At 45.3% G+C, this 26281-nt stretch overlaps 1 protein-coding gene across 1 annotated transcript; it reads left to right on the top strand.

Moving 5' to 3' along the window:
• Nucleotides 1–12416: 12416 nt before the first annotated feature.
• On the top strand, nt 12417–25659 carry LOC6602395 (protein Teyrha-meyrha). The gene is made up of 8 exons (XM_026992720.1): nt 12417–12703; nt 19036–19287; nt 19412–19565; nt 22967–23625; nt 23711–24173; nt 24277–24580; nt 24644–24878; nt 25164–25659. The coding sequence occupies exons 1-8, from the start codon at nt 12587–12589 to the stop codon at nt 25461–25463; spliced, it is 2484 nt and encodes an 827-aa protein (XP_026848521.1). The 5' UTR covers nt 12417–12586; the 3' UTR covers nt 25464–25659.
• The last annotated feature ends 622 nt before the right edge of the window (nt 25660–26281 follow it).

Here is a 26281-nt window from a genome sequence, read left to right as displayed (position 1 = left end):
GAAGACAGAAGGATTGATGGCAGAATGAATGGCTGGCATTCCCCAGTTCGGTGGCACATTCCAAAGGTATCAATATCACTTGGGATGATTGACAGTCGCAGGCCAGGGGATATTCGTGATCTTCCATTCGCTTCTATCGATCCCAGAATAGCGCAGAAAAGCCGACACCTTTACTTTCCGATAGTTTGACCCAGCAGTCCTTCCAGGCCAATCGTGGCATAAATGTGGCATAAATAAATCACACTCTCAATATTTGCTCAGTCTTTGGGACTCTTTTGGCGTTTACAACTCTTTATTCGTCGTAATAAAATGCAAACATAATAAATCAGTTGATGTCTGCGGCTCATGTTGCTGCCATTTATTAATTTATACATTCATTCGTTTAATAAACACCATTTTCGGTTGGGCAACCATTTTTTAAGCCATTTTTAAAATGCGTTCAAGCAAAAGACCAGCAAACACACGAGAAGGAAAGGAGTGGCGAGTGGAGTGGAGTGGAGTGGAGTGGAGTGGAGCTGGCCTCTGGAGGCAATTAAGAATCCGAATCCGAAACCGAAACCGAATCGAAACAAATCGAACAGCTGTCCATGGTGGGGCGGTCCATGGCTCCGCACAGATCCCCCCGCAGCTTAATGCGATTTATACGAACTGGAAGGCCTGTCCTCTTAATTGGTCGGCTGGCCGCAGTCAAGAAAATAAAGTACAAAAGTTGTACAACAAGAGGGCTCTGTGCTCTGGGCTTTGGCCTCCTGGCTACGGCCTCCCTGTGTTGTCCCGTGTTGATTTTAATGCCAATTTCATAGACAAGTCAAATATAAGTATATATATGCGATATGTGTATGCGATATATGTGTGTACGGCGGTAGGGCGTGGACAAAAAATGGCAAATGATTAATTAAAAATCTTTCTTCGCGCGCGCTGCTGTTTGCGTAAATTTTTAACATAAATTGCACGTTTTTTACATTTCAAACGCATTATTTCGAGTTCGTTAGCTTCTCGCATACCAAATGGTATGATCTATGCCAGTCCCTTCCCCTCCACCCCTGCCACCCCTGTGCTGTCTGTCTGTCCTGGCCGCAATGCAAATAGAATGGAGATTGGAGAAATAAAATAACTCATACCCCGGATCGGTGGCACTTTCGACTCGACGACTCCCTTTGGGCTAGAGATTTTATATATATATATATTTTTTTTTGTTTCTTTTCGGACATTTTATGCAGATAAGTCAGCGAGATGATGGCAAATCCGCAAAGTGTTCTGTTGACTTACTTAATTTGCAGAGTGGCCAAAAGGCGGAGAGATACGGTGGAAGTTTGGTGTGGGGAGGGGGCGCTGGTGGGATAGAAATTTTTAATTTCCTTTGGAAAAGGAAACACTTCAGTGGCTGTCGAATCTTCAAAGATGTTTCGGCCCTTCCGCTTTCCGTTTTCCACTTAATCAGCATAAAGAAGCGACCGGCCCGACCGTCTTGCCAGCAAATTTAATTAAATAATGTTGGGTGGAAAAAAATGCGAGAATTCTTGGACAATTAGCTGGGGCCACAGCTAAATGAGCAGCTAAGCGGCAAAGTGGCAACACCTGTGGCATTTTTTTTTCCTAAACGGCCAGAGGCGTCCACTTCAAAAGGGGTAGGAAGGCTGTACATGGGACTGGAATATGGCCGATTCTTTGAAAGATAGGTATGGAATAGAGATATAAGGATACAAAATATAGCTTTAGACGGACAAATCGAAATAGAGAGCAGGCCATAAAGGCACACAATCAAAAGATACATTCCATACTGTACTCTCATGACTATAATCGCAAAGAAGTGCGGTAAAATGCTTCAAGAATAACTCCTTCCATATAATGGGTCACTGTTCTATATTTCATCATATCATACCTAACTTTAAGACCCCACCCTTGGCTTTATCCATGGTCAGAGCCCCCCTTCGACTACGCTCCGCTCCGCTCTAGTCCGCTCCAGCGCGTCACTCATTTAGAAAGTGTGAGACTCGCATCAAACTTCAAAAAGAAATCAAATTAAATGTGTAAAGCAGTAAAGATAAAAATGTTTGGTAAATCACCAACTGACAAAAAAAAAAAAGAAGAAAAAAAAAACGAGGAGCGAAAAGAAACTTGTAAATACCATGGAGAGGAAAAAGGTCAAAGCGCGTTAAATTTAAGGGATTTTTTCCGCATTTTTTTCGCTTTTCTTTTATCAGTATCAAGGGCGTGAATTGTAGTCAGTTATCGAAGGAGCAGCTGGGCGGGGAGGAAGGGGGTTGGTGTTGAAAATTGACACTCGAAAATGAGCCTGGGGTGGAGGATGGGGAATGGGAGAATGGGAGAATGGGGGATGGGGCCATCAGAGCAGTTACACTTGCAATCAGACAAAGCTGTTGCTAAATGCAACTCTCAAAGGATCTGGGGAATGAGACCCATAACACAGCAGATCCCAGTCAAAGCTAATGACAATATAACAATAACGGAGCTCAGAGCAGGGAGAGGCCTCATTGCAACAGACTGACGACACATCGCTAATGCTGCGGTGCCCAGGTTCCTGCCACTCCGCTGTCGAGGCTGAGGTTGAGGCTGAGGTTGCCATGGTTCGATGCCTGTGCCTCTGATTGCAGCTGCCGGCTGGAACTGCGCTTTTGAATGCCTTCATGCCTCATAAACAGGCAACATTGGCGAGAATTCGACTGCCATCCAGACGCAGAAGCACAAATAATATACATAAAGTGTGCCTATACTCGATATGAGGGAAAAAAGGGTGCAGGCGTTAATTAACTTTGGGCTCAGGAGCAATATAATCCCTCTAGATGGATAGATGCAATGAAATCGAAGGAACTCTTGGAACCCTAAGGAACCGTCCAGAGAGGCAACTTAACTCGACTCAACTTTCCTGAAATACTTGGCACAAACAGACAGAAAAGATGACCTTATAACAAACAATTCTGAAGAGTAAACAGACAACCAGATGCGGCAGTATTATCTAAACAAGCCGAGAGTCATGATACTCGTAAAGTTGGACTTTTTGAATTGTGCCACCCACAAATAAAACAGCGCCAAAGAGTAACAAGAATTCAATCATCGGGCAAAAAACAAACACAAAAAAGCGCAAAATCATATTTCACTAATAGCAAAGTGGGGGAACAAAGAGCTATCCAAGAAGGGGGGGAGGAGGCCCCTATCCATGGAAAGAACAACAAACAAAGGCGCGGACGTGTGGCCAACCACATTTTGCCGCTGATCGAATCAACAACAATGGCAAACCAACAATCAACAATAGGAACAAGAGCAACAACAACAACAGCACTCCAAATCGGAAATCAATTTCAACATTCAACGAGTCTGTGCGTAGTCCCGACCATGGGATACCCCTTAAAAACAGCCTTAAGGCTAGTGATTTTGTTAGACAAGTGGGGTTCCGGCTCTTGAGAGTACTAAAAACGGATGATAGCTCTTCGAAATTAAGATGTTCTACAGAAGGCCTCTCTGTTCTACGATACTCCCCATGTAACACGCATTCAATATACCCTCGAGGCATTCCCTGTGTACCGGGTATACAAATATAACTCACAAATCAACAACAACAACAACAACAACACGAATCGAAGCAGTGGAGTGCTGCCATATGGTGCCACCTTTTTTGAGGCCATTCCCGGTTGCCAAGGGGCAACTCCCGGCTGTTGCAGCACGCGTGGGCGGATGCTGCTCGCCGAAAAAAGGGGGAAAAAGGGGGAAGTCCTGCCCGCAAAACAGTTGGCCGGGGAGGGGGGGATTAGTGAAGTTATATATGGGAATGTCTTAACCCCATCTAAACAAAACCAAATTGGCCAGACGACGAAAATATTTGAGATATTTAACAAGGCAAAACAATAAAACGACAATTTAATTTGTTCGTCTGGCGTCAGGCCTGGCCTATCCCCCCATGGCATGCCAATCCTCCAGTTTTCTTGCCCGATTAGCGTAAATTTAATTTTACAGTGACACACATTAAGCTGTTACAACCTTCCACTGCTTCCACTGCTTCTACTTCTTTCACTGCTTCCACTGCTTCCACTTCTTTCACTGCTTCCACTGGCACTCTGCTTCCCCTCAGATGCCGGCTAATTGCACTCATTATTATTGGTGTAATATTAATTTCAGGGGGAGAAGACGGGTGGGTGCAACCCTTTGGGGAAGACTCGCAAGTCATCAGCCACATCACATCGCATCGCACCACAGAACCAACAACGGACGGAGGACTCTTTCGACGGCTGTTTGCATTTGGTTTTTATGTCTGAATGTTGAATGTTGTTTGAATGCCTTAAATTTGCCGCACCACATAAAATCCCCGGAGGGGGCGACGCCCAACTGTTGTGGCGTTCAACTTTAATGTTTGACGCCACATAAACTGGCAATTTGGCGTGAAAATATCTAGCCAGGGGTTAACTATGCGATTCAAATGGCAAAAGGAGTTGCGCCTCGAGGATGTACATACATATTGTAGAGTGTTATGGCATATTAAAGGGACCTTCAAACCAGTTATTAGAACGTAGGACATCACAACATCTTCCTCTATCCCCTCGGAAGAGTCGTGTTAGCTGCAGAGACACCATAAGTTCCGATACTATAATAAAAAGTGCTAAGGGTCTTAAAAAAAAACAATAAAATACACTAAAAATAATATAAAATTGGCTTGAATATTAAACTATTGAAATTTTCGGGTCGGGATTATATTTGAATCTTCTAAATCCTAAAAAATTAAGTCCGATCAGAGCGAACCATCGGTTATGCTGTAGGAACCATCGTTTGAATATCGTATTTTTCAACTTTCAGCTCAATTCTGCTCCTCTTGACGTGGTCGATTCTGGCTACAACACTCTCCAAAAAGAACATTTTTAGCATCTGATTGAAATCACACCTTTTACTCAGAGAAAAATTAAATTAAATATCCGGTTTTTGTGAAATTAAGTAGAAATCCCTTGGTTTTAAATATGAATTTACTTAAAAGTTTTTTTAATACGGCCTTTAAAAATCAATATATATAATATATAGTATTGAATACATATGTGGGAAAGATATAATATTTTTATAACTTTTTTGTCACAATATTCACTCCAGAAGCCCATCAATTGGGCTTACAACTCGGTGTTTTTTTCTTTTATTTTATACGTTAAATTAAATTTCCTTCAGTTAATGTGAACAATCATCATGAAATTTATATACAATACGATGGGAAGTGCACTTCTGGTCAAAATATACAAAATTTGCAGTGAGCATATTCTATTTTCTGAGCATTAAGAATAGTTTTTTGCGAAAGATTTCTAGGAAAAGACAACGAATTGAAGAAACTCCCAAACGGTCTACCAGCTCCAGCAATCTTGTTCCCCATTTCCCCATTAAGCCCCTCACACTTACCCCACCTCGAACACCCCTTCAAACAGTCTGCTGCTGGCGTTGCTGCCGTTGAACTTTTGACCACCAATTAATCAAAGAAAATTTTAACAAATTCATTCGGGCAACATATGGAACGGAACACAGACTGCTTTTTGCTGTGCGTTTGTGCGAGTGTGTATCTGTGTGTGTGTGTGTGTGTGTGTGTGTGTGTGTGTGTCTACCATACATCAGCCATCAGCCTCCGCACCCCGACCATCCATAAGAGCCACCCCCTCAGCCCAATTTCAACATGAATAATTCGCTTTTAATTAGGTTTTTACACAATTTCGAAATCTGTTTGTTTCGGTGCCCAAACGTAAATACAGGGAAAACATTTAGGAGGGGCGGTGGGGGAGGTGGGGGGTGGGGGGTGGCCTAGCATTGTGGCCCAGCTATTATAAATAATTTTGTATAATTAGACACACTTGCCGTCCGGTCGATTTGACATATGAGAGCCGGCAAAAGCCAACGTCAACAGCTTCCGTCTCCGCCCCCGCCTCCATATCGAATTGGAGCGAAGGCTTTAAGGACCCAGAGCCAGGACCCCCATCGATGGGGCTTATCTTGTTGGGTTTCTCTCGCTTTCTTCGGGGGGGGAAATCCTTTTGGCCGGGCCTGCCCCAGCAGTTGCTGGGCTTAGGCCAAGGACAAACAAAAGCCTTTATCTGGTAAATTAGCCACAGAGTGTCATAAATATCCCAATGACAGCGAGGGCATTGTCAGCAGGCTCTCCATCTCTCTCTCTCTCTCTGCCTCTGAGTCTCGCTCTTGGCCACAAAACTATTGGCAAGTTATTTTAATGCACTAAGCCAATTAGTGGCCAGGGCCTTGCCTTGCCTTGCCTTTCTTGGCTCTTGGTTCATTTGCGGTCGCCTGGACGAAGAGTCCTTTAAAGGCGCGCTACCTCTCCCCACGCAGTGCAGGAGGGGGAGCGGTGCGGCTGGGGCTGGGGCTGGGGCTGGGGCTTGGGTGACATGTCATCAAGGACACGTGCGCATAAATAAAAACTTTCCCGGGCACCCAGAAGGAAAAAAAGTTCATCAAGCCTAGCCTCGGACTAACACTAAACGTGGGAGAAAACTTTTATAATATAGTCGCTCATGCAATGCCTCGTACAGCATTTTTAGGGTATCCTATAAATCCTTCACGGATTCTATTGCTGCCAAAAGACAAAGGCAACGGCGACGGCCACAGGGATGTTGTCATAGGCAAAGTTTAAATTACTTCACAGGCTGTCGCAAGGGCGAAGGAGTCGTGAAGGAACATGTGTGGCAGATGAGTAATACTACTAGTTGCAAACTAAAATTAAGATGATGCATGTGTGGGCGGCACACTGGAGATGGACTCACGACCAGAGCCCACAAATGGGACCAAGTGCGGCTCCTTCTCGAGAAAAGTACAGGGGGTCTCCGGCTCATTTTAATTGCTAATGTGCCAGGATATCTCGCTTCAATCCTTGTTCACGCTGCCATCTCGAACAGTCTCTAATACAACATTAATGGTCTTTTCCCATCCCACACTCTGAGCCACAGAGCAAAAGTCTGGGTCTGCTGCTGGCCATTGTCGCTGGAGTGACCACAACAAATTGAGCTTATCATTGACGGATTAACACTAAACACACCCACATGCACAGGATACGAGAGATACCATGCCGCACCATGCCACACCATGCCATGCCATGCCAGGCCATGGCCATCCCATCCAAAGGATGCTTGTTGTCCACTTGTTTTTTGTGGCTCTGGCCATAGATGAGACATAAATCTGCCACACGTACTCATGCAGCATGCTTCTCGGAGGTTGACTAAAGCGAAAAATTAGCAACGTTGGCAAAAGCATATTGATGAAGCGTTAAGACCACATCACAACCGATGACCCAAGCCCGACAAGGGTCCGGGTTCCGGCTGGGGTCGCAGGTCGCTCTGGTCCCGTGGAAAGTGGAAAATCAATGCCAACGACAAAAACATGACAAGTTGATCCCTTTAAGCCGCAAGTTATGCCAGCCACGCACATCACACAGGGACATGGACAGGGCCAGGAGCAGGGAATGGGAATGGGAATGAGACTGGGGTTCAGAGGGGAGTTGACTTTGGCTGTTGCGTTTTTCTGTCACTTTGTGCAAATGTGTCCTTGCAAATCCTGTTAAAATTGCATTTGGAACATGTCAACATTGCGACTGGAAACCACACAGAGAAAAAAAAATGTTTACCCCCCCAAAACCCCCATACCATAGCAATCCCGAACCTGTATCCGAATCTGAACCCTCAAAAGCCATATTTGTTAGCTGTTCCTTTCTTTTTTTACGATTTGGCTTTGTTTCATCCAATTTTTTTCGTACATTTATTTCGCTTGTAATTCATTTCCATTCATATTTACATGGGAAAATGTACCCAGTACAAGGAGCAGGGAGCGGGAGGAGTATTGCCGAATTTTTATTTTCTTTCGCTTGCACATTTGTCTGGGATTTGTGGGGGATTGCTGGATCGACGACCTCCTAAACCCTCCTCCATCCCTCCCCTGTTCGCACTTCCTTTTTTTTATAGTAGTCGCATCTGTGGTGTTTTTTTTTGTATTTTTTGGGAGTCGGTTTTATTCTGCATTCGAGGGATTGGTCGTGGCAGATCTGACAGCCAAACGGTATGGGTTTTTTGGGTTTGGCACTTGTAATGCGGTTTCAATTAATTCGGAGGCGTTGCCCGATCCGTCGAGGGGATATTCCTGGGGCGCAGGTGCATGGACTGGGGAGGAAGATAGTTCTGCACGGGGTTCAGCAGAGGATTAATGCAGGCAGTCGATAAGATATGTTCTTGATTGGTAAATATTGGAAGAGCAATATAAATGTGTACAAATTAGAAAGAAATCCTAAGAAAATACTCAAAAAATTGAAAATTAATTATGGTTACGCCTTCCCTACGATATTTCCACCTTAAATATGATCTTAGGGCAAGGTATGTCTACAGGTATAGCCATTGTATCTTTACGAATAAGAAATCCTATGAAAGGTCACACCAAATCGTGGTTTTCGAATTTTTAGAAACGATTTTGGGGGTATATTGAAAATTCTAAGCATGGGGACTCAGGTCGCCAACAAACCCAACATTTGTCGCACAGTGTAATACACCATTAATATACCCACTTTACCCTTTCGTTTCTGCTAAAAGCATCTCCTAACTCGTTATTACTGCGAAATTCCTCTGCCCAAATGAAAATATGACAAGTAAACATTTCAAAATCAACAAACAAGCCATCAAAATGTCCACCAATTAATATCTAATTTGCTGTCCATCATCAAATTTATATGGTAGGCACCCACAGAACACACTTATAGGACTGTACCGCACCACACGTCACTTGGGCATACTAAATTATAAGAAATTGTTTGCGAAAATGGGGAAAAAAAATGAAATAAAAAATAATAAAAAAAAAACACGAAAGATTATTAAAGAACTGTGAGAGGCTAAAGTTGTAGCAGCTGCTATCTGGCCACTACATAAATTAGTTGTCAGCGCCAAGACGTACATATGTATGTGTGCGAGGAGGAGCAGAGGGCCAAGACAGACGACACTTGGCTATATAAAGAGCGAGAGCCACACCCACACGCCCCACAGTAGAACAGAGCAAGAAAAAAAACGACAGATCAGAGACAAGTATTTAATTTTGTAGCTGAGAAGCTGACAAACTGACAAAGAGATGAGCAGGAAAATGGTGCAAGGGCAGAGCCAGAGGCAGAGACGGTGACGGAGCATGGGGCAGGAGCATGGGGCAGTGGCAGTGGCAGTGGCAGAGCCAGAGGCAGAGGCAGAATGGCAATCAGCACATAAATAAAATGAAAAATCTACTGCCAACCCGAAATGCAGTACAAGTCCTGTACATGGCAGTCGCTGCCAGTCGCCAGTCGGCAGTCGGCAGTCGCCAGTCGCCAGTCGCCAGTTGGCAGTCACCAGTCGCCAGTCGAAGGAAGACTTAGTTACCTCTGCCTGGGAGCCTCTACGTTCTATGTACTCGGACTCGGACTCGGACCCGGACTGGGAGTCGCGGAGTCGGAGCTGACTCCGAGTCGGCATAGACACATAATGTAGGCTACCGCCAACGTCGGCGCATGCGCCCGACGAAGTATCCAGTATTTCCTATCCAATCTCCTATCTGTGTCTCACTCTCACTCTCTTCCCCACTCTGTCTGCACCACCATGTGGGCCTCTCCCTCCCTCGCTGATGGGTGGGTAATAAACCAGACCGAGGGCAGGCTGCTGGAAATTATAAAGTGCAAACCTCTCCTTTTCTCTCTCTGCTTTAGAGGAATGCTTAAAATGTAAATTTAATGAGCAAAAAATTAGAAGAAATCGTTCTCGAGGCGATCTCTGAGGCCTCCAAACATGGCGAAGAGAAAATTTACTAGCCACCAATTAAAGGCATGGGATCCTGTGGGCCGGTGCGGGCGATGAAGTGGTGTCAACTGCCTCCTTTTGACGGACAGGTCCCCATAAACATGTCAGAAAAGGTCTGCACCGCTTTTTCTACACAAATTTCTTCCTTGCTCCTGTTGTTCTGTGGTGCTGTACTGCTGTACTGCTGCAGTGCTCCTCCATTCCATCTTCTCCAGTAAATTGCAAGGAAAATACTTTATTTAGTTAGTCCGACACAGTGGAAATCACAACGAGGCCAAAAGGGAGAAGATACCTCGAGCCGCACAAAAAAAGATGAACGCAGACGGGTTAAGGTTTTTATAGTGTCCACTGTACGGTGTACACACAGTGGTTGTTGCCGTCCATGTCGCATTCGTTGTTGTAATTGCAGTTGTTGCTTTAGTAATATTGTGTGACACAACTATTTCAGTTTGTAGGCAGTTGCCACAAACAGTTTACAGTGGGGAACAGGCCTGGAAAGGTGCGAAAAATACGACCCTATTCGCAGGATTCTCTAATTTCTAGTTCCTTCAGAGAACCAAAACTTTGAAGCTAAGAAGAGCAGAAAATATTGGACCAGAACTTGGAATACGACTTTCACATGATTCACAAATATATATCCTTTTGAACCAAAGTTTACAGTGGGAAAAACACAGAAATTTTGGAAAATATATCAGGATTTCAGGAAGTGTTTAGCTCAAAAACATTGACAATTTCTCTTAAGAGATATCAATCTATAGAGCATTTCTATAGGTACATCACAGATATATAATGAAATATATTCAGAATTTATAAGGTGTTTGAATTATGTAAAAACAAGAGGGAACGTTGTTAGCCGCGGCAAGGGCGGTGACTCTACATGTGTACCTTAAACGCATTCAGCATATACATATATATAGAGTATGTGAGCTTATGATTCACATAGCCTATACAATATATTTTATACCTAGTTAGACGTAAGCACCGGAAGTGGTCGCATCCTCTCACTTTCTCTTTTCATAAAAGGGACGAATCCATTTGTTGGTAATGGATTGTTGCGTGAAAAGAGGGATCTCTCCGCGATCTCTTTCATATAGGTTTATAGGGGGTACCTATTCGATCAGTATTTTAGAATACTTCATGTGTTTCCCTTTTTCCGCAACTGTGGTATTCCGCTACATCTGTCTCTCTCTCTCTTCTCAAATCAACACCAGCTGTGTTCCTATCCCACTTGCTTCCGCCAGGGGCGCACACTGCACGAGGAAGAGCGTGTGAGAAATAAAGATAGAATGAGTAAGCACGTGGAAGGGGTAGCTATAATAATGATCGGATCAAACTCAGATTCTGCAATCTGGAATATAGAATATTTCGGTTTTTTTTTCATATCTTCAAAATTGTGGATGCCACAGATTTTCGTCCCTTGTGGGGGCGGAAAGGGGCGTGACAAAGTTTTGAAACAAACTTGATTCACTGGAATATCATAAAAGTCTGTAGTCTAAAGACTGGGCGGACGGACAGACATGGCTATATCGACTCTTCTATTGATGATGGGATCGGAAAAGAAAAAGATGATTCAACACTCTTTTATAGGAATAATAGGATTTATTCACAGGACAGCAGAGAATTTCGTATTGTCACATATTTTTGGAACATAAAAGACCCCAATTTTCGGAATTTGTTTTCTCTGCGTATGTCCTAAATAATTTCGCACTAGTGTGCCCAATAAATACCACGGTAATGTGCTATATTAAGTGTCCGGCAAACAAAAAACCAACGAGAAGCGGCAGCAAAAAAAGAAAGAAAGACAGACTTCCAAGATACTTTGCCCAGTCCAGGCCAGTCCAGGCCAGGCCAGTCCCGTCCCGTCCAGTTCCATACCCATTCCCGTCCAGGACAGTGTCCGACCAACAAGGCAGGCAACAAAATACCAAAGCCAAAAGTAAAAAAAAAAAATGTTTCCCATACGGTTTATTTACACAAAATGTCAGAAGTTGAGCAGAGCGGCGAGGAGAGGAGAGGAGCCAGAAGATGGGAGGGGAGCCAAAGGGAAGTCCCCAGTAGAAGTAGCAGTAGCAGTAGAAGTAGAAGTACCAGTCCCGTGGTGCCGGGGTCCGGTCCGTCCCAGATCCCCATCCCAGGGCACCAGGTGCTGGCAGACAAACAGGCGTACAATGGCAGAGATAAAAACAGACAAACATGCAACCATTTTGGAATAATAATGCAGCAGCAGGAAAAACAAACTCGAGCCAGCAACCAGAAGCCAGCAACCAGCAAAAGAGGTGAGAACATAATGTAAAAGCCAGCGACCGGTGTGGTGTGTGTATGCCCCTGCCCTGCGCCAGAGCGGGACGTCTATAGGGCACGCAAACCGGTTGTGGCCGCCGGCCAATCGGAGCATCGCAGCCGTTGCGCTCCTCTAGCGCCGACTGCGCAGCGGCGAAGGAGAAGCCAGCGACGAAAAATCCAACTGGATTCGAAAGCAGCGCCTCAGTTGGATTTTTGCAACGGGAACGTGCGGGTGCATGCCTGTGTCGAGAGCGAGAACGAGAAAGAGACCGAGTCAGCTGATCCATCCGTTACCGTACCGTTAATTTACCGACGCCGCGCGAAAACAGTTTCAAATGATATTCGAAACAATTTTTTTTTTCTAAATTTTGCATGTGCCAATAAAGAAGAGAAAGTGAAAGTATTTTTATTTGTGTGCCAAATTAGTTGAAATCAAAAGTTAACAGCAAGAAGCGACAACAAAATAAGAGAAAAACAAAACCAAAACAAAAACAAAAACAAAAAACAATTGGCAGATGGAAAGCAACGCATTTGGCAGCAGCCATTTGCCATCTCAAGCGCTTGTTGTTCTATCAGAGGCCGCTTCCGGTTTGCATGAGGCTCTACGTGGACAACGTCCGTTTCCATCGCGAGTAAGTAAAACCCAATCGCATCCCAATCCGCCTCCCCTCCCCTCCCCACCCAATGCATTGCAATGCAAGGGATACGAAACACTGATCAGAATCGGAATGGGAATCGGAATCGGGATCGGGATCAGGATCAGGTTCGGTGCTGAAGCTGATGCCAAGGAAGGGCAGGGACCGGCGGTGGTGGGGACATATTTATGACAAATCATAAACCTGGGGGCCAGTAGCCGAAATGCCGAAAGATGCTATAAATCAGCACACCGCTAAGGCCCCGCAAAGGCAAAACAATGCGCATTGTAAAACAACAAAACGAACCAGAACTTCCAAGTGAACTTCCAGTTGAGAAAAGTATCGCCTAGCGATGGCAGCGTGAGCGAGAGATCATAAATTAGGAGAGGATCAAAGAGAAAGAGAAAGTATGGGTTTCTGTCGGTAATTGGGGACCGTGTCACGCCACCAGTCCAGATCCCCGACGTCAGTCAATTCGCACTGAAAACCCACAAAAACGAACACGTGAAATTCCACTCCTAGAGATGACAGCGTGAGCAAGAGATCATAAATTAGGAGAGAATCATAGAGAAAGCATGGCTGAAGGCGACGTTTTCCATAGTTGTGTGTGTTTTTGGTAAAACTATCCAGTAATTGGTTTGATCGTGTTTCTGAGTCGTGTCACGATCGCATTCCCATTCCCCCTGCCGCCGCAGCCAAGAAGTCAGTCAAGAGAGAGGCAGATTCAGAGAGTTCGTCGTCGCATTCCGATCAACGAATGCGTTTGCAAACGCCCCATTGTGTGTAGATTTTTGCGACGAACAGATTTATGATAGCTTCAATACCGAACCTCGGCCTGAACCGGGCCTGATGGCAGCCACGTAGCCCCCGGATCCCACAGACCAGCAGCAGCTACTACCATTCCACATTCGATTTGGTTGGGGCTTCGGTTGTTTCTGCTGCTTCTGCTGCTCCTCTGCCTGTCATCATTGTAAACATGAGCAATGATCTTGACGCTGATGCTACAAATGATGAAGAACTCGAACGCTGATGATGTTCCGACTGCAGGCAGTCAGCCAGTCCAACGTACTTGGAATAACTAACTTCTGGCGAAACTGGTTATTCGGAATTGGAGGAGCTGGAGATGGAGCTGGAATCGGAATTGAAATTATATCTCTGCCAGTGCATAGCATTGAGTAGCGTTAAGATATGTTAAACATGACAACAATATGTCCTCGTCCTCTAGATGCGAGTTGGGTTCTGTTCTCTGCATTCTGGGATCGAAGCTGTACCTAGAAAAGGGGCAAATAGTTTTTTATGGAATACAAATACAAGTGAAGTAAAGTGAAAGCAGTGCCATTCCATGTGATACGTTTCTCTTTTGATTGGAGAGCTTTCCATATAAAGAACTCAATGGCTCATGGTTTTCCAATATCTTTGGGGAGCCACCCTATACAAACTTTGTCCTTTCGGAAAATTCTTGCAAAATAGCTCCCTCTCTCTCTCTCTTTATCGCTTATCTAGCATTATTTATGTAACCATTTATAGCCAAGCATAACCCAAACAATAAAAATTAATAAAAACAACCCAAGCAGGCATATTAAATGCAATGTCAAATGGTTTAATGTCTCCCTGCCACTGCCACTGCCACTGCCACTGGTACTGGTACTGGTACTCCCGTTCCACGACTGGGTGTCTGGGTGGGACAACATCATAACAATTTTGTAACCACACCAACAAAAGGTAGACGACTGACAACTGAGCCCCCTCCTGTCGAAAAAGAACCAGAAAAAATGGTCAGGCACCCTGGCCTGGCCTGGTCTCTCTCAGGGTGGGAGAGAAATTATGAGTCTCTGAGGCGGGGACAACATATGAAAAATAATTCCTTTTTTTCTGCACACTTATTACCACAAAGTATGTGGATGTGAGCTCTGTGTGTGTGTGTGTGTGTGAGCGAGCTTAATTTAATTTATAGCAATTTATCAAGACGGGAACTACACGTGGAGTCGAGGCATGCAAAGGCATCGAGGCGTATAACAAGAAGTACTCATGAAGAGTGCCCCAGTATCATGTGCACAAATGGTCACTGATAGTCGGCTTAAGGTATGCCTCCGAACGGAGAGATACAAGAAGGGCGGGACCATGCCACAATGGAGGTAAAACATATGGTGTGAACGGACAACAAGAGCCACTAAAGATGGAAGATACCAGCTAGTAGTAGATTGCTGGTTTGCAGGATAAAGAAACACCAAAGAACAAGATGGAAGACCAAGAAATGGGAATAATATTACATGGAAAACTTACCGAATATTCAATCGAGAAAATACTTCCTTCCACCTTTTGACTTGACTTCAAAGACCCCTCAACTTATGCTATCAAAAAATGGTATCTCCTTTTGGGATTCCTCTTCACTGGACCGCAAAGCACTCGAGCAAACAGTCGGACAGTCGAACAGGTTGAGGAGACCGACTGAATCTCTCGGACTCTCGCCCCATAAACATTTGGTTTGAGAAAATTGCCAATTGCTAAACGTTTTTAGTGTTCCCTTCTGCTGCTGCTGCTGCTGCTGCTGCCCGCAGTTTACTCCGCGTGTTAGTGCCACAAATTGAGATTTATTTGTGGTGTGTGGAGAGGAGGCCCCAAGTTGTTGCGATTGGTTCGGTTCGGTTCGGTTTGGTTCGGTTTTGTGTGTTGACTTCTCCGCCGGGGCTGTCGTTTTGTTGTTGTTTATGGCCAAGTTAAGCGAAATTGGCAATTGTATGTAGACAATTGCTATTTGCCACTCGTTATCGTGTTGTTGTAATTAAGCTGTTATTGTTGCTGCTCTTCCAGAGCTCTAGCTGCAGCTGAGAGTTGCAACTTAACAGAATAAACACAGATACGGATACAGATACAGATACAGATACATCTCCAGTGGCAGGAGAGGCACAGGGAGAGGGAGAGGGAGAGAGGCAATAATTCAAGTGTTAAAAAGAACAAACACAGAACGAATTTATGCAAATCTCAGACAAGAGCAGGAATGTTTTATTTTGGGATAACAAATCACCCCCCGCACCCGTCCGACGGCCCTCTAATAGAAAAGCAAACAACAACGAGGGTAGCACCCTGGAGGCTGGAGGGTGGTTACAGCACCTGCTCTGGTTTGTCCTTGGCTTAACACTGATTAACAGGCATAAATCAATAAGCGCCGAGGCCGTGGCCGAGTCCTCGCCGTAAACACTCTTCAACACGTAATGCATTAAAAACTCGTGATGTGACGGTTCCCCGCCAGAGAGTGCACAGCCAAGTGGTTGACCACTTCTGTTTTGGGGCCCGATGCCCATCCCCATTGCCATCGTTATCCCCTGCGGCGGGGCCAGCTGTTGACCAAACTGCAGACTTAGACAAAGTGCAACTCATGCGGTTGTATGCCACATCCCCTTCTATTCCATTCCGTCTGACTTGCAACATTACCAGCATTAGGCTGCACGGCAGGACGAGGACGAGGACGAGGAGGATGATGATGATGATGGAGCTGATATGGCAACATATGCTGCAACGGCTAGCCCCCAAATTGAGGTGCTAATTTCCGTTGATAAGCCCTAATTTATTGGCTCTGATTTGGGCCTGGCTGGGACAGGACAACGGACGGGCGGGTGATTAACCAATGGCCAAGGGCCACTGGCCATGGATTAAGCAACTGTCGAAGGAGGGATTTTCCAGTTTAATTGATGCGATTGATTAGCCCAGATTGTCCAATGCCTGGAGATGTGATTCAACCCAAGGGAACATCCAAGCAAAAGAGTCTAAAGATTGCTGTCGGTTGGTTATTCCAATCTTTAAACCCCATTTACTGTCCGTAATATCCCTAAATTAGATCATCCATAAATAAACCAACAATTTCCAACTCCACTCGAACATTTTCGATATCATTTTCTCACACTTTATGCCCAAAAAAAAAACTTTCCTTGCCAGACAAATTTGTATGTAAATTTTTGCCCAGAAAACATATCCAGGGAGGGGTTACTGCAAATAGAAATGAGGATAGGAGGGTGGTATGGGTGGCATGGGTTGGATGGGTTGGATGGGTGGCTGGGTTAATACTTGTCACACATGTCGTCGCTTATGTTATACTCGTATCTTGTCTGTCTGTCCCAAGCCGCCGCTTAACACTCGTCAGCCTCAATTTGTTATGAGCGCTTTACGTTCCCGTCGGTTATCGGGAGTTGGAAAACTCCCCCAGCCACCCCCCTGCCCCCCTCCCGGTTTACCCATATTATTTGCAAAAGTCTTTATGCGTGTGTGGGTGGGTTTTTCTCGTTATTTTACACCCCATTGGAACGTACAGCCCCCCCTCCCTGCCTGGCACACATCGAGTGCCAGAGTGACACAGTTTATGCGACGAGACTCGATATCGTAATTCGAAAATCTCTCAATTTAACATTTATTTGTCGTAAATTAAACATTTCTCCTTCATTTCTCCTTCCCCTGCAAAATTTCTATCGATGCAAATACCCCAAGAACATGCCACACTCAAGGGTGTCCTGATTCTGTGGAATTCGATTAGGTTTTGCAATGATTTCTTGCACTTTTCCATACGCCCCGCTCCATATGTTGCCTGGCAGCATCCGGGCTCTCTCTCTCTCTGGGAAGGAAGGTGATGCCGTAATTGGCTAATTTTAGCGCCAAGTCATGTAGCCACCATAATTTGTTGTGCGGTTCCATGGCCTAGACTCAAGTAATGCGCATATTAAACGCTTAAATTTAACGCTCACTTAGCCTGTCAAAACTCCCGCTTGGTGGGGCACTTGGGGTACGTGTCGGAATACAGCAATTAGGGGAGCCGCCGCGAAAATGCGGATCTTGATTTTCTTCGAGCTTAGATTCCTTCCTGTTGATAGAATGGATAAGCTAAAGCGGACCTACTAAATATTTTACATAGATTTTAGTAGTTGTTTATGGAATACACTCACAGAAACTAAATATTCTGTTTTTAAATAAAATTCACATTCAAATGTGTTCAGGCGTATTTTTAATACGTTCCATATTTAATCGAACTAACTATAACACTTTAAAATAAATATAATATATTGAAATTGTAGGAAATATATTTACAGGGTGGCCTGCACCTAGCTTTTCGAAGAAATCAAAAACTGGTGTATCTTTTAGGCTTTTTATTCTTTTTATAATAGTCGATTGGGAACCGACCTCATTGCGAATTTCGCCTCCAACTCATGATTTTTAGGCCTTCCAGCATTATAACCCCCATATACCCCAAAGTCCAATGAATTTATATTAAAATTCAGATGGATAGAGCGGAATGGAGATGCTTTTGAACCATAAAATCAAAATCCTAAAAGATATCGTATTTTTATACCTCTATTTTGCTTTCTGATTAGCTAGAATATTTACCATGTTTTTTGCCTACAACTTGGCATTTTCTGATAATTTTCCGATCTGTAATTTCTATTTTGTGTCAAGATCAAAAATCTTCTTTTTGTGTCATTTTTTGTTGCCACTCAATGGGGGCTGTGGATACGAGTATGCTTTTTTTTGTAAACTTTCATCCCGAACGAATTTTAAATTACATTTTTAATGGTCGTACGGCTCAAATTTGGTTTCTTTTTCTTACCCAAATCAGCGCAATTTCTTTATATCCTCTCTGACGAGAATTTCTATTTTTGCCCTGCTCTGTGGGATATTTCCACACGTCCCGTTGCCTTGAATAGAGCTACAGTGCATTGCACCATTCTATTATAAGCTTATAAATTTTCTATTGGTTTAAATATTACGATTATTTTTAGTCTTATTCTAACCAAAGGCTTGTTTTGCTCCCACCGCATAGAAATTTCCATTAGCAACTTTTTGGAGTTATAACTAAATATTTTAAATAATTTCACAGTAAATGTAAGTCAGAGAATTCATAGCGACGGCTACTACGGGCCAGGCCGTATATTTTAATCAATTATTTTCCATAAATAAAAGTATTTAATTTAAATATAAAATTTAAATTTGTAGAAAATATATTTATTTTAAATATGAAATATATTTAAATCAATTGTTTTCCATAAATAAAAGTATTTAATTTGAATATAAAACACTTGAAAATAAATATAAAAAATATTACATTTGTTGAAAATATATTTATTTGAAATGTCTATATTTTTTTTTTTGTACAATTTCCAGTCTTGTGAGAAATGAATCTAAGCGTGAATATTCCACTATTTAGAGTAGATCTAGCAAATGTAGTGCTTAAATAACAGGGAACAGCCCGCATGCGTTGGCCTTGAAGATTCCGTTTCAGTGTTACTCCAAAAGTGTTTCGGAGCAAACCCCATCATACTGATACTCTCCAGTTTTTCCCCTTTCAGTTACCTGACGCCAAAGATCTACACAACATGTCACTAGTCGGCAACTACTTCCATCCGCACCTGCTGCAGACCCTCAACCATGGAATGCTGGTGGCCAACGGGGCCGCCGCGGCCGCGGCAGCCGCCGGCGGGGGTCCCGCGAGCTACTTCGCCAGCGACAGATCGCCGCTGGGCAAGCCGTCGGTGCTGTCGAACTTCTCGCTGCCGTCGGCCTTCTCGCCCCCGAAATACATTGGCATATCGTTGGATCAGGTGAGTGGGGTCGGAGAGGGGGGTGGTGGCACAGCAGATCCGATGAGCTGATAATCGTTGAAAGATTGACACTTGTCATAATGGGATTTCGATTTCTCTCGCTCTCGCTCTCTCTCTCCAGCAGAATCTGTTCAATGGCAGCGAATCATTTCGCACGGATTCGGCCAGTCCCACATGCACATCCCATGAATCCATGGAGGGATCACAGGATTACGATGCCGTTGAAAAGGGTGAAAGTCCGCGCAGTAATAATTCTCAGGATCCCAGGGATTTGAGACGTAAGTAGGGTTGGCTGCTGCCTATCTCCACTTTTATTTCCATTTCCATTCCGATTGCGATTCCCTTATTTATTTAGCAAATTTACATCTGAGCCAAACAAAAATTTGCATGGCAAAAAATTTCTCAAAATTGGGCGTAGAAAGTTGTGTTGCCTTTTTCCTTTTTCCTTTTTTTCCCAATTTTCCTGATAAAAATCTCACTGGGCGTACGCGTACTCGTACTCGTATTCGTACTCGTATTTGTTTCAATTTTACTTTTACTGAGCAATTTTAACGCTTCAGTGGGTTAACTTTGACTGGCAGGCGTAAGGCCATACCCCAGTCCCCAGTCCCCAGACAGGACGCAGAACCCACTCCCAGAACGCACTCCACTTCACTCTACTTTCTTTTTTATTAGTTTTTTACGTCCCCCAGACATTCTAAATCAATTTCGCATATTTACCATTTACCTGGGGGATGCTTTCCTGCTTTAAAGTCGGGCTTCGGACTCTTCCCGAATATGGGCTAAGCAAATCTGGCTCAAATGCGTTGCTAATTGGTCCTGGGGCTCGGCAAAGCTGTTCGAGTTAAGCGCCTTATGATACAAATTAAGCGGCAGCATATGAAAATGATAAATACGGAAATACGGAATGGAAATTAACCAAACACATCTAAGGGATGGGGATAGATGAGCGCCTGGCACAGGGGCGCAGCTGAAAAAGGGGCATAAGACTAGAGGTGAAGGGCTTTCGGATAATGCCGAGTGAATCGGAGAATATACTCGAAGACATTTCTCTCAGATGGCTCTCAGTGTATGATCTTCTGCTGGCCGTTACTCTTGTCATTTGCCTATTCTATAGCGGAACTCGCTGATCATTGAAATACTCGCTCATAAGTGCTAGATAACGAGAGACGACGCACAGACTCCATGGTGAAGGACCAGCAATCGTGTCATAGGTACTATTTGGCCTACGAAGGCTTCGCCAGACTTGTGGGTTGGACCTGCAGTACAGTAACAAAGCGATTAAACATAGATTATACTGGATACCCTGACAAATATTAACCGATAGCCGACATACGTATTTCCAAAATTCTAGAAGCCATTTCCCCATATCCACAGGCCCCCTTTGGGCGGCAACACCCCTGTCCAACACACACAGACAACTGTTTATTTTGGCCATTATTTGCCTTTCAACTTAAGCCGGAAAACCAGTTTTTCCGGCCTCAGCCCACACCAGAGCACACCAGAGCACACCAGAGCACACCAGAGCAGAGCACCGTAACCAGAACAGAAAGCCGCTCTACATGTGGATTGTCGGTGTTGTTTAACTTTTGGCTTAGACCTGAATGGGCTTAGCCCATAAATTAATTTGGATAAATAATACACTTTTAATTAGCTGAAACTGATATGAAGGCATCTCCGAGCATCTATCAATGGGTGAAAACTAACTAAAGGTAAACAGCCGGCAGTCGAGCCCTGGCCCTGAGTTCCGTTCCGTGCACCTCCTCCTGTGCCTCCTGTGCCCCGTTCCTGTGGGGGGGATGCGACATGCGGCAAAAGTCAAAAGGGCATTCGACGGAGAAAAGAGAAAAGGGTTAGCAGGGGGCAGGGTGTGCGTGTGGCCAAAGTGTTTTAAATGGCACAACGAGTACGCGACTTGACTGGAGTAGGCCTTATTGAAATGTAACATCAACCCCCCCAGGCACACAGGGGGACACAGGGACACAAGGACACCAGGACACAAGCCACTTGACTACAAAGTCAAACCGCATCCTTTTGGCAGGAGCCAGGGCTCTGGCTCGTGCTCCTGCTCGTGCTCGGCACACGAAGACGACGGACGTTACCTCCTCTCCGTTTCCAGGGCTAATTACTTATCCTCGACATTGTTGCAACTCTTCTAGAGGCAATTACAAGGAAGCCACCACCATCTTGCCATCCTGCCATCCTGCCATCCTGCCATCCCGCCATCCTTTTTCGATACCATAATGTTTGCTCATTTATTGCGGGACTCCACTCGTAAAACGCGTTGTTGTTTTTTTTTTTCCTCGCTCAAAGGATGCGCAAGTGTTGCAAATCGCTTTGATTGCATTGTTTGCTATTGTTATGACGAGAATTATTATTATTACAAGTATATCCCTGGGACTCTTGTTGTTTTTGTTGCCCCGATGATGTATTATATTGAATGCACACTTGGAATTTTCATATTAATTTCGGTAATATTAATGGGCATCCGCAGCCACCCGCCACCCGAAAAAGCACCAAAAACCAGAGGAACGAAACTCATATTTCATATAACGATATATGGGAACGCCCCCTTTTTGGTCGTCGCCGAGCACGTGACACTGCGAGCGGGTTGTAAGGGTGGTGGGGGGGGGGGGGGGGGGGGGGGGGGGGAGGGGGGCGGGGTTGGTCATTGATAACTAATATTATAATAACTTGCCGGAGAAGTCAGTCCAGTCAGAGTTGAAGCTTTGCATACCATATTAGAAGGGGACTCCAGCCTTTGAGCCCGAATTTAATTTAGTTGTGTTCCGGGGTGTTCCGGCCACTAAATTCGATTCGAAAGAAGGTTCTTCAAACTTCTAGCTATCCTCCGTTTCGTCTTTGAAAATAGTTGTACGATTCCAGGGCGAAACTGAAAGCCGAAACACATCCACAAGCCACATCTAAGCTAATTTGAACCAGAGTCACGACTCGGATGGATCTCGCTCTCCTTCTCTATATCCATGGACCATTTCCATCCGCCATTGACCGCTGAATGTTTCTGTTTGGCCGCGGTTAACCGACATATTTTAGAGGAATATAAATATAAAATACAGCAATTGTAGTGGGCCTGGTCCTGACCTCTGCTCTCCACCATATTGCGATATATTTTATTGTAATATTATTTTAATTGCCAACCGAACAGTCACGTGCAGAAGGAGAGCGGGATTTTGTTTGGTGGGGGGTGGGGGTGGGGTTTTTGGGCCAGCAAACAGTTTGTATTTATTGTGGTTGACGGTGGTTTTTCTTTTTGTGACTTGTGCCGTGTGCCGTGTGCCTGTGGCTCCCAAAATACGTGGGGACGTGTGTCTGACATGAGGAATCTGCGGCCGAGAGTTGTGTGTGTTTGCTTGTCCTGTTTCTGGCGCTGATTCTCTCCACAAAATTACGAGCTCCAATTAATTTTTGTTCCTCTGTTAAAAATGTGCAGAACAGCGCAGAGCGGGGCGGGGGAGGGGCGGGGGTAGGGGGCAATTAGAAAATGCCTGAGAAATTTATGGGACAGGCAGGACTCCCTCCCACCCATGCGGCAGCAGAATGGAAATCAATGTGGGACTCGGATTGGAAGGGGGGTTGGAATTTTTCCAATTTTTTATTGCCTTGCAGTTGATTGATGATTGCGGGCATGTCTAAAATTTAGTGTCCGATTCGTTCACAGATCTGCATAATGTGGGGAAGGGAGGAGGACACCCGGCAATGGCCACCTCCTCGGCCTCGGCCTCGGCATCGGCATCGGCATCCAGCTCATCCTCGTCCTCATCCTGCTCGACCAGCAATTCGGCCATCAGCACGCCCACCAGCAGTGTGGCCGTCTCGATGGCCACACATCTGGCCGCCTCGCCCCATCTGCATCACACGCACTCGCTTTCGCACTCGCATCCGCACCAGCACCAGCACCAGCATCAGCACTCGCACTCGCATCCCCATCACGGCCACCATGTGGGGGCGCCGCCGGGATCGGTGGCAACGACACACCACCACATGGCCCATCCGCATCCGTTGTCCCACCACCATGCGGCCCATCATGCGGCGCTGGCCAGCCTGAGCATGGCCGGTCTGCGGGCGGTGCCGGGCGGCCTGAGTCTGGTCAGCGGACTGCAGGCGGCGGCGGCCGGCGGGGCCATACCCGACATGTGTCCGGTGTGCGGCCTCAAGCTGAGCCCGGAGGAGTGGCACACGCACTTCCTCACGGAGCTGGACCGGCTCTACAAGCTGAGTGCGGGCTTCGAGCGGGCCAATCTGCAGGCGACCTATATGTTTGCCCCTCCCTGTCCGGCCCAAGAGAACGCCATACGCACCAGTCACAACCGCTGGGAGGTAGGTGCCTTCTCCTTATACGAGTCCTTATACGCTTCCAGAACTAAGAGCTCTCCTTTGGTCCTTTGGTCCTTTGTGTGTGCAGACATTCCAGCGGATACGTAACAATCGCCAGAACCGCCTGAGACTCAAAGTGCGCAAGCGCAAGTACGGCGAGATGTACATGATGGAGAGTCTCTACTGTAGCAGCTGTCCGATCTGCAAGCGAAAGTATGCCCTGGAAACGGGCAAGATGCCCGAGGACGATGCCAAGTCGCAGGAGGAGATCGAAACGGTGGATGTGGAGAGCTGCACCGATGACGTGCCCGACTCGGGCTCGGAGCTAGCTGGCCCCGGGTCGGCCCTGGCCTCGGCTGGCGTCCCCACCAGCATGCACAACAGCAATGCCCAGCCGGGCAAGCTGGACGGGATTCTGTACCGCACCGCCTGCGTCATGAACCAGAAGGACGTGCACGCCGACGAGCAGGATGTGAGCACCAATGTGACAACAGCCAGCAGCAGCAGCAGCAGTTGGCCGACGGGCGAGCCGCCTCAGGCACATATCAGTGGTGGGTCTCCCAGCTACCAGCTCCAAGGGCTATGCTAATAATTACACCTCTGCCTCTGCCTCTACCTTTACCTCTACCTCCATTCCGTTTGTGGGTCTTTCAGTGAAAAACGTCAGCGAGCTGTCATCCACCACACATCACCACTACTACAATGCCGACTCCTGCGGCGTGGGCGTCAATGACAACAACAGCAGCAGCGGCGGTGGCGGTGGCGGCAGCAACAACAACAACAACAACAACAAGGAGCTAATGATGGACACGGCCTCGTGCCAGAACGATAGCGATGAGGATGTGATTGTGGATGATGATGACAACAACACCGCCATGAAGATGACGAACGCGAAAATGAATTACAACAAAATGCAGCAGCAGCGACGGCAGGAGGAGCAGAATGTGGGGAGCAGCAGGTGAGCAGCATATCGATAATTATCGATGACACGGGTGTGTCTAAAACCTCTACTCCGATGCAGATCTCTGGAGAACATCTCGCCCATCGAAGAGCGTCCCCGGTCGGAGCCGCAGGTTACCAGCACCGATCCCGGACCCATGGATATTTCCCACAACAACAACAACAACAACAACAGCAGCAATAGCAACAACAACAACAACAACAATCCAAACTCAAAATATGTGGAGAGCATGGAGAACAGCCTGTCGCAGCTGTCATCGATGGGAGTGCCGGGATTAACGCAATTGGACACAAAGGTGGGAATTAGTTCGGATTTAAAACCGGACGATGAAAACAAATGTTTCATTTGTAAGGTAATTTCTCAGTTTGCTTCAGTTTCACTTTTTAGTCCCCCGTCCAGCACGATACGATAGATAGATACCCCTTGCCATCTTTTGTGGTCTTTAACTGTCTTTCTACTCCACTCCACTCCACTCTACACCCCCACGATGATGCACACACACACACACATCTACTCTAAGCACATAGCCAGCGATTATTTCTATATCTTGCCAACCTTTTTCTCTCCTATATCTTTCAAGACAGGCATAAAGGATCTCAATACGGATGCGTTCCTGCGCGGTCGCAACTTCTATTTTCATCAAAGCTGTGCCAATGTCATGAGCAGCTATCGCTTGAACAAGGAGCTGCTCAGCCAGGCCCAGAACCAGCAGCAGCAGCAACAGCAACAGCAACAGCAGCAACAACAACAGCAACAGCAGCAACAACAGAGAAGTGCTGCTGGCTCTGGAGGACATGGAGGAGAGGCGGCGGCAGCAACGCCCCGCAGCTTGTCCCCGGCCCAGTCGCCGCAGCAGAGCGTGGGCCAGGCCATGGAGTAGCGGAGGAGGTGTCAAAGGTCGAATTGATAATTGCAATCAAAGCGTGAATTTATTAAAATTAATTAATAAATAAAATATGTATTGTGCGAGTATTTGTGGTAGCTAATGGGAACGTAGCAACAAAATCGAGCAAATGGGTGTTTAATTGGCCATTCCATCCCATCCTCCTGTGTTCGGGCCTGCTCTTTCCCTTCCCCCCCCCCCCCCCCCTTCCCCACCTCCCCTCCTGCTCTGTAAAAATTCGGCATGTAAATTTCAATTTTTTTTTTTTTTTTAAATGGAAATTTCTAGTGCAATTTATGTGTTGCCTTTTCAAACTGTCTTATAAATATACCTTACCATAATATATCCGATTCGTGTATATGTAATATGTATTCGTAGTTTCCCTGAACGTGCTATAATTGTTAAATATTTGATTGAAGAAAAAAAACACACACATACATACATACGAGAAATGAGAAATAGTTTCAACAGTAAGCAAATAATTAGTTGTAAATTCTTAAGCCCATAAATTATTTATGACAAAAATCAAATAAATACATACAAATATTAACAGTACCCAGCATCCGCATTGAGTGTAATAAAATACAATAATGGAATACAAAGTTTGGGTAAGTATGGAGTGTTTTCTAAAGGGGTTTTGTTTGAGCAAAGAGCTGATTGTTTCTATTCTTTAAAGCAATAAAGAAATGATCAAAGAAGTCTCTTAAATCTCTCTCTCTAATCCTATATTTTCTGTAAGATTTTCCCCAAACCATATTGATATATTCATTCATATATTACCTTTCCAGCCCAAGAAACCTGTATTTTGTTTTTGC

This window comes from Drosophila persimilis, unplaced genomic scaffold, assembly GCF_003286085.1.
Source record: "Drosophila persimilis strain 14011-0111.01,24,50 unplaced genomic scaffold, DperRS2 tig00000780-arrow-arrow-pilon, whole genome shotgun sequence".
In the NCBI taxonomy this organism is placed as follows: Eukaryota; Metazoa; Arthropoda; class Insecta; order Diptera; family Drosophilidae; genus Drosophila; species Drosophila persimilis.
This window is presented reverse-complemented; position numbering and strand designations above follow the sequence as displayed.

What these genes read in the sequence shown, in the direction of transcription:
- LOC6602395 (XM_026992720.1), top strand. Translation starts at nt 12,587, where the DNA reads ATGGAAAGCAACGCATTTGGCAGCAGCCATTTGCCATCTCAAGCGCTT. An exon ending in GGATCCCAGGGATTTGAGAC is followed by an intron (nt 19,566 to 22,966) that starts GTAAGTAGGGTT and finishes ATTCGTTCACAG; the next exon opens with ATCTGCATAATGTGGGGAAG. An exon ending in GCCTCAGGCACATATCAGTG is followed by an intron (nt 24,174 to 24,276) that starts GTGGGTCTCCCA and finishes TGGGTCTTTCAG; the next exon opens with TGAAAAACGTCAGCGAGCTG.